The sequence below is a fragment of the Anopheles marshallii genome, chromosome 2 (assembly GCF_943734725.1).
Source record: "Anopheles marshallii chromosome 2, idAnoMarsDA_429_01, whole genome shotgun sequence".
In the NCBI taxonomy this organism is placed as follows: Eukaryota; Metazoa; Arthropoda; class Insecta; order Diptera; family Culicidae; genus Anopheles; species Anopheles marshallii.
In genome coordinates this window covers 50,380,279-50,393,628 of record NC_071326.1, presented here as the reverse complement: position 1 = coordinate 50,393,628, position 13,350 = coordinate 50,380,279, and the positions used below count along the sequence as shown (strand labels likewise).

At 44.3% G+C, this 13,350-nt stretch overlaps 3 protein-coding genes across 3 annotated transcripts; 1 reads left to right on the top strand and 2 right to left on the bottom strand.

Annotated features, from left to right (window-relative positions):
• Positions 1–1,802: 1,802 nt before the first annotated feature.
• LOC128719813 (4-hydroxybutyrate coenzyme A transferase) lies at positions 1,803–6,146 on the top strand. Its single transcript, XM_053813450.1, has 4 exons — positions 1,803–1,986; positions 4,738–5,535; positions 5,612–5,878; positions 5,959–6,146. Exons 1-4 carry the CDS (start codon positions 1,803–1,805, stop codon positions 6,144–6,146), a joined length of 1,437 nt encoding a protein of 478 aa, XP_053669425.1.
• Positions 6,147–8,569: 2,423 nt separating this feature from the next.
• Positions 8,570–10,430, bottom strand: LOC128719316 (nucleoplasmin-like protein). Its single transcript, XM_053812941.1, has 2 exons — positions 10,301–10,430; positions 8,570–9,093 (listed from the first exon to the last, which is right to left on the bottom strand). Exons 1-2 carry the CDS (start codon positions 10,428–10,430, stop codon positions 8,588–8,590), a joined length of 636 nt encoding a protein of 211 aa, XP_053668916.1. The 3' UTR covers positions 8,570–8,587.
• A 352-nt stretch (positions 10,431–10,782) lies between these two features.
• LOC128715514 (dipeptidyl peptidase 3) lies at positions 10,783–13,244 on the bottom strand. The gene is made up of 4 exons (XM_053810424.1): positions 13,125–13,244; positions 12,881–13,033; positions 11,871–12,765; positions 10,783–11,783 (listed from the first exon to the last, which is right to left on the bottom strand). Exons 1-4 carry the CDS (start codon positions 13,242–13,244, stop codon positions 10,783–10,785), a joined length of 2,169 nt encoding a protein of 722 aa, XP_053666399.1.
• Between the last annotated feature and the right edge of the window lie 106 nt (positions 13,245–13,350).

The window sequence follows — 13,350 nt, the reverse complement described above, 5'->3', positions numbered from 1 at the left end:
GAACGATCGTAACACTACAACGACCGTATAAAGAATCGAATCGTTTGCAAGGGAGTTTAGCGCTTACGTTGTATGTAAGTAGAGTAATAAACCCGAAACCCCAGCCTCCGTAGCTAAATAGGCAATGTAAGAAGCAGTCCGTGTGTTTTTTTTTTACTGGGCTGGAAAAAGGCAAGACCAAAGTTAATGTTTGAGTTGAATGTTTGTTTTAGAATATTATTTAAACTAGCCAATTGTTCCATATTGTTCTTCTTTCGTTTGTCTACACAGTAAATCAATGGGAATTCGCCGAGTGGTTGATTTTAATCGAATGTTACCAAAAACTGTACCAAATAGGCAAAGCGAAGGTACTATTAAACGTAGCGTTAGAGTAGATGTAAGTGAAAAAGACAGAACCTAAGACTTGGCAACAGGCCAGTAAAGCTCCTGAGCGCTATCAATTACAGGATGCTTTTTATAGGTATTTTCTTTATTTATTCAAACATTCTTTGTTCATGTCAAAACATCGATAACACCATGTCGTCCGTTAAGTTACTGTGTTGAAAGGTAAAGTATTTTGCACACGAATGAAATTAGCAATGCAAACAAAAATTGAAAAAAATTCTTTGAATGCTCCATTGTCAAGCCAGCAACACTCTAGTCCCGGATGTGTGTTTTTTTTTATTGATTTCATTTTCAGTTGTATTTGGTAGATATTGTTTTCCAAAACATATTTGGCCACAAGTCAGAACAATCTTTTTTTTTCATGATTTTCAGCAAAAGAAACATGCAATTCGTTTGTTACGGTTACTGTGCGCCTAACGTATGCCGATCATGTTAAGTGCGAGTGTTATCAAATTGTCCCTCTATTGGCAATAGTGCGTAAGTGTAATGTTAGGTTTAACGGAAACGAATACAATAAACATTAAGTGAACGGCACAGGCACTCAAATAAATAAATCGGATGTATATATAAATGGAGAGACGTTTTTGAACATTTATATTCGTAGATGGTTTGAACTGAATTCTCATGCAGCACGCCATGTAAAAAAGCAGATACGCTACGGGCCAGGTTGTCCTGTGTCACATTCGAATGACTTGGCTAGTTCCCCGCAAAGGCGAACAGCTTGAAGAGCTCATCATTCTAGCAGTGCTTCATTATCCTTCCACACATACGGGACCAACAATCATTCAGCAGCTTCCTCTCTTGAACGATGACCTATATGTACGTCACTCCTACGAAAGTCACGATTTGTTGGCAGAACCGCTGGCGATACCACCATCAATTTGATTTTTGGCTCGTTAATCTACACCCTGAGATTTTCCGTCGAGCCGCAAACTAACTATGTCTGTGCACAATGTCTGTGCACAAGTAAAAAAAAACGTTTTAAATCGATGTAAAATTACTTTAATGACTCTTCCCAGAAACACTTCAACCGGTGAACGAAAAATGCTTCGGTAAAATTCAAACAGTTTCGTTAAGCCGCACTGCTGGGCCAAAATGAGAAACAATCGGACAAAATGCGAACAACCCCAACTATGGTTGTGCGCTTCGTGCTACACGGCCAAAGCGCACTATGAAATTTCATTTCTTCGGTCAACACTCCAACCACATTGTCGGCAGTAAATGTCAAACAAAAGTGACACCACCGATCGAATGAAAACAACCTAGTTTCGCATAACTCGACGCAAAAGCGGGAGCAGAGCGTGTCGGCAGTGCAAGTTTGTGCAAAATTACGGCCAACCACACAAAACCCAAACAGACAGCACTACAGCGGAAGCACATATTTCGCAAAGTCCATTGAATAATTGCAGTACAAAAACATGTCTTCATTCGCACTCCGCTTTGCTCCCCGGTTGTTGCTCACCGGCAATTCTGCCCCACGGTTGGTGGCCGCGGCCACGCAGCGGAATTCCTACTTCACCTATTCGAACCAAATTTCGCAGCCACTCGAGCGCGAACCCAAGTACACGACGGCGGAAGAAGCGGTCAAAGTCATCAAATCAGGTAAAGAGCACCGTATAACGACCGGGAGCAGGAAAATGAGTTCCTACAATTGTGCAATGTGCGTGCGTGTGTGTGTATGTGAGTGTGCATGGTTCGGTAATTTCGTGTCTGAAATTAAAATCAAAAACTCAAAACGAAACAAAACCGGATCCGGGTCTTCTTGAAATCCGTGTAACATCTCAATTCTAGCGGTAGTGTGAAAAAGATATCCGTAGAAATGAACCGTGCGCCGTTACGCAATGCTATGTTTATTTCAGCTGCTATGATTTCGCACGCACAGATTCACACTTGAACCTTCCGCCATATTCTCCTCTCCCTTCATAAGTTTCACTTTCGGATGAGTTTTTTTTTTTTGGTCTGCTTCACATGACGATGTCAATGCCCAATAGGTGCGGCATACTCTAGCGCTGTTCTGGCAGTGTAATGAGTAAGATGTTCTGGCCTACTTATCGCCATTATCAGCGTACAAAGGCCGAATGTTTCTGTACCCTTTTCCCTATTTAGCTACAGCTGCTCAATCCTCCTTTGACCTTTGAGACAGGAAAAAAAGTCAAAGCAGTCGCATCACAATCCGAGCAGCGTGTGTTGGTGTTCTTAAATGGAAACATACCCCAGTACAGCACCACTTGATTAGCGATGTTTATGGACTTTGAACGCTAGGGAGATGATACGTCGATTGTAGAATGCATGGTTCCGCTGACTTGTATGTAACGATTGGCTACTTGCCTGGAACTGTTTACATCGCTACTTCTGTAACTTTTTTTTGTATCGTGCAACATTCATCACAGAATTTAAAACCCAGCACATCACATAACGCATTTTAAAATCACCGAACTCAACATTTAGTGAGTTCCGATCGGACCGGATCAAAGGTTTATTGCATCTGTAAACGAATAGCTAGTCGAACGGGCCTCCATTAACGTTCACTTGACATTAAAGGGGAAAAACATATCACCTCCAGGAGTGCTAACACGGACGTGATTTGAGCTTGAGAGGTCCTAATTGCATGATAACTCAATTGGCGCGAACTTGCAGTAGAATTGTCCGTCGGAGTGTGTTCGTGTGATATGCTTGTTTATTCAATTACCATTGCATTACCAGTGCGCTCCGGAAGTTAAGCGACATCTGGCGTTAGCAGTTGATTGTTACAGGGGTAGCAAACTTCTACAAAGCATGTGTTGTTTATCAAGTGCAAAGAGCAAAACCAAACAAACGGATAAACCCTTTGAAAAGGGAGTGTTGTCTAGGTCAACTCGTTGCTGAAACATATGGGGAACATAGGAATCGTACCTTGCCCTTGACACATCAAACCGCGACCTAGGAATAGAATCGCGTCACCAGGAATTGGACTTACCATCAATATTACTCCCCCACCCGTTTTTTTTCGAAGTGATCCGGTTTTAAGGTTCAGTTTGAAACGCAAACGAACGCGCTACAAAGAATGTGTGTTCACGATGTGGCTAAAAAAAGAACACACCAGCAACCAGTTTCCTCCTTACTGATGGCTACCCAATGGCGTTACCGGACGACGCTCCGTTGCTCTTGACTACCTAGTACAAGGTTGCTATTATCACATCCAAAATTCATCTCCAAAGTAGCACCATCGATCTACCAATGTCACCGATTATTAGTAATGAGGGTTACGCAAAGTACGTAATACAGGTCGCTTCTCTACTCGATCAAGGTAATCATTGGGAAAAAGCTCTTTTCATTAATTTAAACAACAAATGACATGCAATCGCACAGCAATCCGATGTAAGCCGCAGTCACATTACAAATGTGTCTCTCGGATAGGGCATATAAATGTGCATGTGTCATTGCTATACAACGCACACGGCAAAAGTTTCATGCCCTGTTGCTACCCCACACACGGTTGCAGTAAAATTGCTTAATTATTCAATGCAAACGTTCACTGTTCATTGCCGATCATGTTGCCTATGCTTTGAGTAACGAAACTACGCGATGAGCAACCCGAAAGAGCCCCGTCTGACTCCATCAAGGTGACTTTCTTGAACGTGGTACAAACTTGTTTAAAATAGGCAAAAATTTTTCATTCGTCGCAAAATAGCATGCATTAATGTTTCGGGTTTTATAGCGGCACGTTTGTCCTTCTCCGAACGTTTCACTGGTAGAACGCATGACCACCGCACGTGAGATTATTTCTAGTTATTACCGACTGTTGACAATTCTGATTGGACCTTAGTAGGAATTCGTAAAATTTCTTCAATATTCTCCAAACTGTTGACAATAGCCTTTTACACGTGAAGTTAAAAAAAAACCTAATGTGTCACTCACGAAACAGATAACACCTACCATTTGTTTCACGGACAAGGGCACAGACGGCATAAACCACAAGGAAGGAATATTCTTCTGTCTTTTTCGGGATCCGTGGAGATAATCTATTTTCGAGAATATTGTATGCTCATCGGCCTTTACAGCAGAATTGTTGACTTGCTTATGTTTGTCCAATAGCTGCAGGGCTATTAACACGAGGGAGATAAGATACGGCTTATCTACTGCAAACCTGTTATGGTCTATGATCATATGATTTGTCTATGTTAGTCCCGTCTGTACCCCCCGAATGGGTTATCCAATTTTATGATAATTTTTACGATATTATCAACACAAAATATATACTTTTACGAAAAATGTAACTTTTCTACAGAATGAGGTTGTTCTTGAAGTTTGAACAGTTTGTTTTGTTGTTTAACTTATTTCTAAAGTACCTAATTTTCCTTCTCCTACTTACAGGTGACATTGTATTCGCTCAGGGTGCAGCGGCTACCCCGGTTCACGTACTCGATGCGATGACCAAGCATGGCATGGATAACAACCTGCGAGACATCACGGTGACCCACATGCACACTGAGGGTCCGGCATCTTACTGCAAACCCGAATGCAAGGATGTGTTCCGCTCGAAATCACTGTTCATGGGAGGTAATGTACGTGCGGCCGTTGCCGATGGACGCGGCGATGCCGTACCGATCTTCCTGCACGAAATTCCGCTCCTGTTCCGACGCAAGCTCATCCAGCCGGACGTAGCGATCGTGTCCGTGTCGCCACCGGATAACCACGGTTACTGTACGCTCGGTACCAGCGTGGACTGTGTGCGTGCGGCTTTGGAAAATTCAAAAGTTATCATCGCCCAGGTCAACAAGCAGATGCCGCGCACATTCGGTGACAGTATTATCCACCAGTCGCATTTCGACTATGCGATCAATGTGGATATACCGCTGCCGGAGCATGGTGGACATGCGATGTCGGAAGTGGAAACCAAGATCGGAAAACTGATCGCGGAAAATTTGGTCGAGGATGGTGCGACGCTGCAGATGGGCATCGGCAACATTCCGGATGCGGTGCTGAATGCACTGCACAACCATAAGGATCTAGGCATTCACTCGGAGATGTTTGCGGGCGGTGTGGTCGATCTCGTGCGCAAGGGTTGCGTGACGAACGATAAAAAAAATTTCCATCGAGGCCGCATCGTCGGTTCGTTCCTGATCGGTACCAAGAAGTTGTACGACTTTGTCGACAATAATCCATTCATCGGTAGGTAGTAGGTCTGCCGGGTATGAACAAGCGTGAGTCATCTTCATAAGAATTTGGCATCTTTCCTAATCTACAGAAATGCTGGAAATTAACTACGTCAACAATGTGAGCATTATTGCGCGAAACCCCAAGATGACCGCCATCAACTCGGCGATTGAAGTAGATCTCACCGGGCAGGTTTGTGCCGATTCGATCGGTACGCGCATGTACTCTGGTTTTGGAGGCCAGGTCGACTTTATTCGCGGTGCTGCCGAAGGATTCGATGGCAAGGGTAAACCAATCATTGCGCTACCATCCGTCACAAACAAGGGTCAGAGCAAAATTTCCCCCATCCTTAAGCCTGGTAAGCATTGGTGGTAGACAGCGTGATCGCGATTGAGTTTGAAATGGAATTAATCACATTTTCTGTCGCATGGTTTTTAGGTGCTGGTGTGGTAACGTCTCGAGCCCATGTCCACTATGTTGTCACCGAGTATGGTATTGCGAATCTGTTCGGTCGCAGTTTGCGCCAGCGTGCCTACGCACTGATCCAGATCGCACATCCCGATCACCGCGAAGCCCTTGAGAAGGCTGCCTTCGAGCGTTTGAAAACGATGCCAACACCGAACTAAGAAGCTGCTGTCGTGTTCAAATCTGTGAGATCTTTCGAAAGTAGGATAATCACACACACACAAACTAATCGACGAACGAATCGAATTTTGCACGTTCGTCTTCGCGTCGATGTCCCCAGCAGAGTCCTTCTGCATTCACAAATGCAATGGATTTCATTTGATTCATATCTACGTGTTGAAGAGAATGCACCACCACACACAGTTAGAGATTATCACGTTCCACGCGTTAAAAGCAAAAGAAATCCACTCCGGCGAACGGGATCTTATTCGGCCATACACGGCAACTTTTTAGACCGTTATCAATTTCTGTTTAATGTGATTGTTTTTGTTTTATATCTTCTTTTTTACCATAAACGCTTCATGTGATGTATCTTTTGGCATTCTAGCATGGTTTGGCCATTAAAGTTAAGAACTTTGCGCAAAGACAAACCCCGTGGAAATGGAGGGAGATAAAATCCCGCACGCAACGCTAAGCAAAATTACCAAATAAAGCAATTTAAGTTTAGTAAATCATCGCCGAAAACAACCTTCATTGCGCAGGTTGGACGAAATGTTCCGTTTGTAATAGCAATGGCACACCACAATGCCTGATACGCAATATGAAACAAACAAAAACTGCCATCACGGGATCAGATAAACAAAAGCATGCCTTGTATGACCTTCCGAGGCTCGTCGAAATACAGAGCGCTGACTATAAATTGCCGTTTGAAATACCTGCTAAATTAAATTGCTACGTGTATGAGCAGTAGCAGCATAACCACATGTAGAACAATCCGCTAACAGTGTTCCCGGTTTTTTTTAGGTAATTCACTTATTCCAGAAGTTTGCTAATTAGAGCAAAAACAGTAGATGGGGTTAAACGAACAGTAACAAACAAAATACTACTATCGTCAAACGAACTATCTCACACAATGATACACCTACGGTGTATTGGCCTGCAGAGACGGCAGAAATGGATGGTAAGACCGTTCCGCTTTTTTACATAACGTGCGCAAGGCAAGCGGGAACCACAATCATACAGCAGCAACTTTAAGAGCAAAAATCAGTGATCAAATTACAAAAAAACGAGTGAATAGAAACCTCAAAATCAGCTTTGAAAATAAAGTTATCCTAGTGAATACAGAACGTTGTGTCTTTGAAAAAGGATTCAAGTCGATCGATCCGATCAACCATAATTCAGCCTAAATGTATGCAAAGGCCACGACTATATCCTCCTTCTTGTGCTCCGCACATCCTGTCGTAAGAAGTCTACTCCCATTTTGTTACGATTCCTTCTTTATTTGTCCATTTTGTATGCTCATTCCTTTGTTACATTTGATGAATTTCACATGCGCCATGTGTTTTCGTCCTGCTTTCCAAACCTGTGTACGAACACTGCTTGTCTTCCAATATGCGTTGTGAAATTTTGCCTGTATGGGAACGGATGCAACATCACACATCCGAGTTTCCTTTTAGTTCCGATTTGGCTGCTTTGTCATTAAAATGGATCTCAATTTCGCGTCCTGCTACCTGCCAACAGCTTTGTCATTAGAAATTGACCAAAATATTCCCCCGAGCCCAGGGGCGCACTGTTGATGAAGATGATATAGTCCTCCTCCTACCGCTGTTCTCCAATAATGATGAAAACTCTTCCCCAAAGGTCTGTGTGTTTGTGTGTGCGCACAGCAGAGTTGCCGTATCCTGGCCCCTGTTTGATACGCGGTCGTAGATGTCCAACAAACCCCAATAAAAATAAAAACTTACATCCGTTTGTTTTCCGATTCCATAATTATTTGTGGAAGTTTATCTTAGAAGTTTTGCTTCATTTTAGTTATTAAACAATTCTTGCGGTCTCTTTTTCCTGCGACTTTTCCGATGCAAACTCCCTTGGGTTCTAAATTGTTGAATGCATTTCTTGGTTAGTGGCTACGTTTTAAATCGAGTTGTAGGGATATTGGATGATCATATCTCTGTGACGCGACTGATGCTCTACTACGTATAGGCTAGTCTAATTGGTTTTAAGAAAGCAACGCTGCTTCCCCGTCGTCCGGAGCACGCGCGCAACTGCTTGAATTGCAAAAAAAGAAATATGCGCTTTCGCGCCTGTAACCGACCTAATCGAACACGGACAAACTGTGCGAGAATTACGAACGAGAGGATGCATACCAGAGCTCATGGACAGCTGGAATATATATAGGACAATTTCACCTGATTCTCTTCCTTTCTCGCTTGACCCAAGGGATGTTGTGTAGTGCCGATCTTCCCAAGATTGACGGCTATACGATGCATTTATGGTGGTTGCAGATTTTGTTTGTCTGTTTGTTTTCTTTGTTAATACATATATTTAAATTGTGGTGAGGAATGATGACACGTTGTGGCGGCCTTGCTTTTGCTGCTGCTGCTGCTTGCAAATTTTGCTCGTTGGCCGGAGCAAAACCAAAAAAAGAACGTGCCCGCGCTGCTTATTTCCTCTTCCGGTTTTTGTCGTTGCCCGCGGGCCCACCGGCGACAGCACCTGGTTTGCCCTTGGAATTGTTGGTCAATTTTGGCTTCTTCTTCTGTGACGCACCGTCCTCATCCTCATCCTCGTCGGCTTCCTCCTCGTCCAACACTTCCTCCTCCATCTCTTCCATATCCTCGAACTCCTCGACCAGCGAACCGAGCAGATGCAATCCGTGAATGTGCACCGGGCCCTTGCCCTCAACCAACGTGAATGTAACCGGGGCGTCCGAGAACTCCAGGTCCATGCGGGCCTGTCGCAGCTCACCCACCTTTAACACAGCGATCGGAATGCGCAGCGTGTCCCGTATAGTCATGGTTTCCACCTGTACCACATTGAACTCGTCCGCGGCTGCCTCATGGCCGAGGAGACACTGTTTGATCACCAGCTTGTTCGTCCTCGGGTAACCTTCCGGCTTGTTGTCCGGATCCCATGTCACTGTTTTGCTGCCCTCCTTCAGGGTTGCTCCTATGGTAAGATTATACAAAAAAAAACAATTACAATCGACAAATATTATCGTACGCATCTCTGAACATTCCGAAGCCTTCCGATTCCAAGTAACACATACACGCAATAATTGCAGACGATCGAAAATTGACTCTGCACACCGCAAGAGACATTTTTCGGCTCTTGAAAAAGTATTCGTAACGCAGTAGACGACGACGCCGCCATTTCAATGAACTAGCTTTAACCCTTCATACAACGGCATCACACACCCGGCATCAGCGTAATGAGCAGGGGGGGAAAAGTGGAACAGGATGAAGTAAACAAAAACGAAAACCATTCCCACCAATACACGCTCAACACATGGCGAATCTGGGCAGCAACGCGCGCATGGATGTATAGGTGTGATCCGCATACTTGCCACACAAAAAGGCGCTAACGAAAGAACACTTTCGATAGCCGAGGTGATAAATCGGGCCAAGAAAACGGGGTGCTGGTGGTAGATGATGCAGCCTTGCAAAGCCGAGTGAGTAAATAACTAACACACATGCTTTAGTCCACACATCCACACTAGGCAACACCGTCAGAAACACCGGGAAAATAATAGCCTCGCATCATAGGAAATTATAACCTCACATCGAGGCGCCGCCGTACTTGCTTACTATGCATATAAAAATGAACGTAGCAAAAAAAAAAGCGTTCGCTCACAGCGAATGTATCTCCTGCTATGTGCAGTACCAAAGTAGTCCGTTTGATGGTGAAATGGCTTTTGTCAAATCATACAAACAATGTAACATTGCCAATTTAAAGGGAAGCTGCTGCTGCTAGAAGTGACACCCCCTCTGCCGTTCCAATTATTGGAGCTACCGGCAAATCATGCCCGTTGTTCATGTGGTAAAGGTATCCAAAAACGCTATGCGAGACGCCATTAGACCAAGCGTACCAGAGATGCTGCTGCAAGCAAAAATCTTCCCGAAGCACGACCAGAGCAAAAACTTCACCAGCGGGTGATGATTCCGGAAAAAAACATAATGTGTGCGCGCGGTATGGCGAAAAATCGACGACGACGGCCACCATTTCCTTTCCTCGGTGAAGCGAACGCGTGCGGTAAATATGCGCGCGGTGCGGCGGTTGGCGGCACACTTCACACTTTTCGACCGAAAATCGCTCGAAATAACATACCAGCGGCACGAAACACTAACGAAATCGGTTACAAAAGTTGTCTACTCACCGTAAAAGTATTCGTCGGTCATATTTGTGTGCGGGTAGTTAACTTTTTCCGGATTTTCTTCAGGAAAGCAAATGGATGCGCGACTCTCACCACGTTTGGAACTTGCAAGAGAATGAAAAAAAAAACACATCCGTTTTGCCCAAGTTGAATAAAATGCCGATGAGACTCGCTTGTCAAACTTCGGCCGAGGTTGCGAATCGTCGGGCAAACTTCGTGCTAACAATAGGCAACTGTCATTATGCCAGTTTTAAATTTTAGAACTTTTATGACGTTTGTTGATCTTCCACGAATTGTACTGGTGGATAGAACTCTTGCCGAGAAATTACAATTTTTCTTTCCGAATGCTTGCCAAAAAATGATGCATCTACTAATGTAGACAGTATGTGAATGTACCTTTTAAATAACAAATATTATTTTCAAAATGTTCATTTATTCAATTCTATTTCTCGAGGAAACAGATTCCTTGCCAAACTGTTTTGCGCTTAATACAATCCTTCGAAATAACGTTTATCCGCTGCATGGATGCGTTCTAGCACTTCATCGATTTTCGCTTCCGGAAAGCGCTCAACCCACGATTGAATGTAACCGGCAAAGTTGGCTTCGTACGTTTTTAGCATCACCTTGCCCGTATCCGCATCGATACTGGTGTTCGACTGAAGAAAGATCATTCTCGGTTTTTTGTGCAGTAGCACAATATCTCGCCACTTGGCCCACGGATGTTCTCCACCTACGGACACTTCCGAGTAATGGTTGTACATTTCAGTTGCTGCCGTTACATTGCCAGTGGATTTGTAGAATTGTAGCTTCAACAAAAACTTCCTTATCGCTTCCTTTCCTACCGTTTCGATCTTGCTGCGATCGAACTTCAGCAGCAGATTTTTGCCCTCTTCAGTTTCCTGTACATTAACCAGACCTTCGCCTGCCTCCAGCAGCACCTTCATGATTACAAATCGTGCCTGATAATGTGCCTGCAGCCAGGTTTTCTGCGCCGGATTGTACAGCTCCATCGCTACACCGACTCCCCCCCAGACAAGCAGCAACCAATTGACGTAGATGATGTTGTCGACTTCCTGTTCATCAGTGTGCCCAAATATCTTCAGCACGTCTCGGTTCAAGCTAAGATACAACCCAACCGCCTCCGCACGGCATTCCTCGTACGAAGAACCAAGCGATTTAAATTTCGAATCATAAGTTTCACCCGGTTCGTACCAACAACCGACCGGTTCCCCAGTGAGCGGATTCTTCAGCTTCGTCGTATCAAAGTTATACTCGCCTGCTTCATCGATGCGCAACAGTTTGCCGCTACCATGGCCCAGCAATTCGTGTAGACCCACTTGCACCTCAAACGCAGCCGCCTTGTACTTCTTCATCAACGACTGATCCTCCTCCGAGAGGAAAGTAATTGAGTCAGTCTTGTTCGTGTTGGCAAGCACGTTTCCAAGGGATACGTTTTTAAAACCTTCGTCTTGGCGGATTTCATCATCTGTAAGTGAAACAAAAATTCCATCCCATTAACAAAGCGGATGTTAAGTATACTTAGCGCTTTTCACAAAAAGTCCGGCATGCTTACAGTTGGGAATGTTAATACCACACGGTACACCTGATCCGGCAAACGTCAATATGTCTAGTGAAGTGAAGTCTGGTTTTAGGTAGGAATCTTTTTCGTATTCCTTCCCCCAAGGCAATAACTGGATGAAATTTTCAGCATTTGACACCAACGTGCCGAATTTTGCAGACATCTCCTTGTTTACCATGGCAACGAATCCTTCAAATTCTCCTCGCTGCCCAACTGGATCCCTGTACGTTTCAATGAATCCAATGTACGTTTCGATTACCGGTCCCTTGTCCTTGATCCAGTACCGCGAACCGGTCTTGTGCGCGTCCAAACTACCTTCACGGAAGCTTTCGACATACGATTCGATCATACGCTGCTGGTTTTCATTGGCACAGTGCTTCATGGCTTCCTCTAGCGAGTCGGCCACCATCTGCATCAGCTCCTTGTAATCGCCCCGCGTTATCTTGAAAACGCATCCTTTGTACTCTTCGGGTTCACGTGTTAGCCCCTTCTTGTCACCTTCTTCGCTGGACGCAAGCTTTATATCGTACACCGTTTTGCCATTCTCGACCGTTTTGAAAGTACGGCAAATGTACGCCTCAAACTTGTGCTCCTTCATCCATTCGCTTATCAGCTCCGTGTCATCGTGCGTAACGTTGCTTGAGAAGTAGGTTGTTACACCTGCATCACACAGACCAAGTGTCTTCATACGATCCGCCAGGAGGAAGATGGGCACCTTGGTAGATTCCCATAATGAATCGATGACGTTAGCATTCGCTTTGTAGGCGGCAGAGCACTTGACGATTGCTTCGAATTTATCCACATCCAAGTTGGGAACGATCTTGCTATCGCCCATACCCTTGTAGTTGCCAGCGTTAGCCAGAAATCCACAGGTATACACAAGAAAGGCCTGAGGAATGCAAACAAATGAACATTCATATTTATAACATTGCGATAAGATATGTGCTGTGTAATGGTCCTTACACATCAACACATAAACCAATGGTTGTAAAGCAATTACATACGGTAAATTCATCTTCCGATACGCCAGCTCCAATTGCAGATTTCTTCAAATCCTCTACTGTCTCAGCTAGAAATACTCGATGAAGCAAAGAGAAAATGATTGGAGATTCTGGGCTTGACTGCACCAGAGCGATTAATCCTCCAGTCCAAGACGCCTAATCAAATGGAAAACAGAACATGAGAAGGGTATATGGAAAGTCTCTCGAATTGCGGGCCACATAACAGATAAAATAAGGAACTACATACCTTGCTGAAGAAATGAGCATACTGCTTTTCCGTCTCGGTCAAATTATTGAAAGCCGTGGCACATTCCAATTCTACGATCGGTTGCGTGTTGGGCAAAACAAACTGAGCTTTATCGGACATGTTGATTACCTCTTGGCTGAAGGCTTGGTATTTTACGACTGCTGTCGAGATTGCGTATGGTACGCAAAAATTAACTGATTTGAACCGAAAAAAATGACCCGCAATT

Coding starts and splice junctions, on each gene's coding strand:
- LOC128719813 (XM_053813450.1), top strand. CDS start 1,803: ATGTCTTCATTCGCACTCCGCTTTGCTCCCCGGTTGTTGCTCACCGGC. Junction 1,987..4,737: donor GGTCAAAGTCATCAAATCAG/GTAAAGAGCACC, acceptor TCCTACTTACAG/GTGACATTGTATTCGCTCAG. Junction 5,879..5,958: donor TTCCCCCATCCTTAAGCCTG/GTAAGCATTGGT, acceptor CATGGTTTTTAG/GTGCTGGTGTGGTAACGTCT.
- LOC128719316 (XM_053812941.1), bottom strand. CDS start 10,430: ATGTGTTTTTTTTTTCATTCTCTTGCAAGTTCCAAACGTGGTGAGAGT. Junction 9,094..10,300: donor GACCGACGAATACTTTTACG/GTGAGTAGACAA, acceptor ATCTTACCATAG/GAGCAACCCTGAAGGAGGGC.
- LOC128715514 (XM_053810424.1), bottom strand. CDS start 13,244: ATGTCCGATAAAGCTCAGTTTGTTTTGCCCAACACGCAACCGATCGTA. Junction 13,034..13,124: donor ATGCTCATTTCTTCAGCAAG/GTATGTAGTTCC, acceptor CCATTTGATTAG/GCGTCTTGGACTGGAGGATT. Junction 12,766..12,880: donor TATCGGAAGATGAATTTACC/GTATGTAATTGC, acceptor TGCATTCCTCAG/GCCTTTCTTGTGTATACCTG.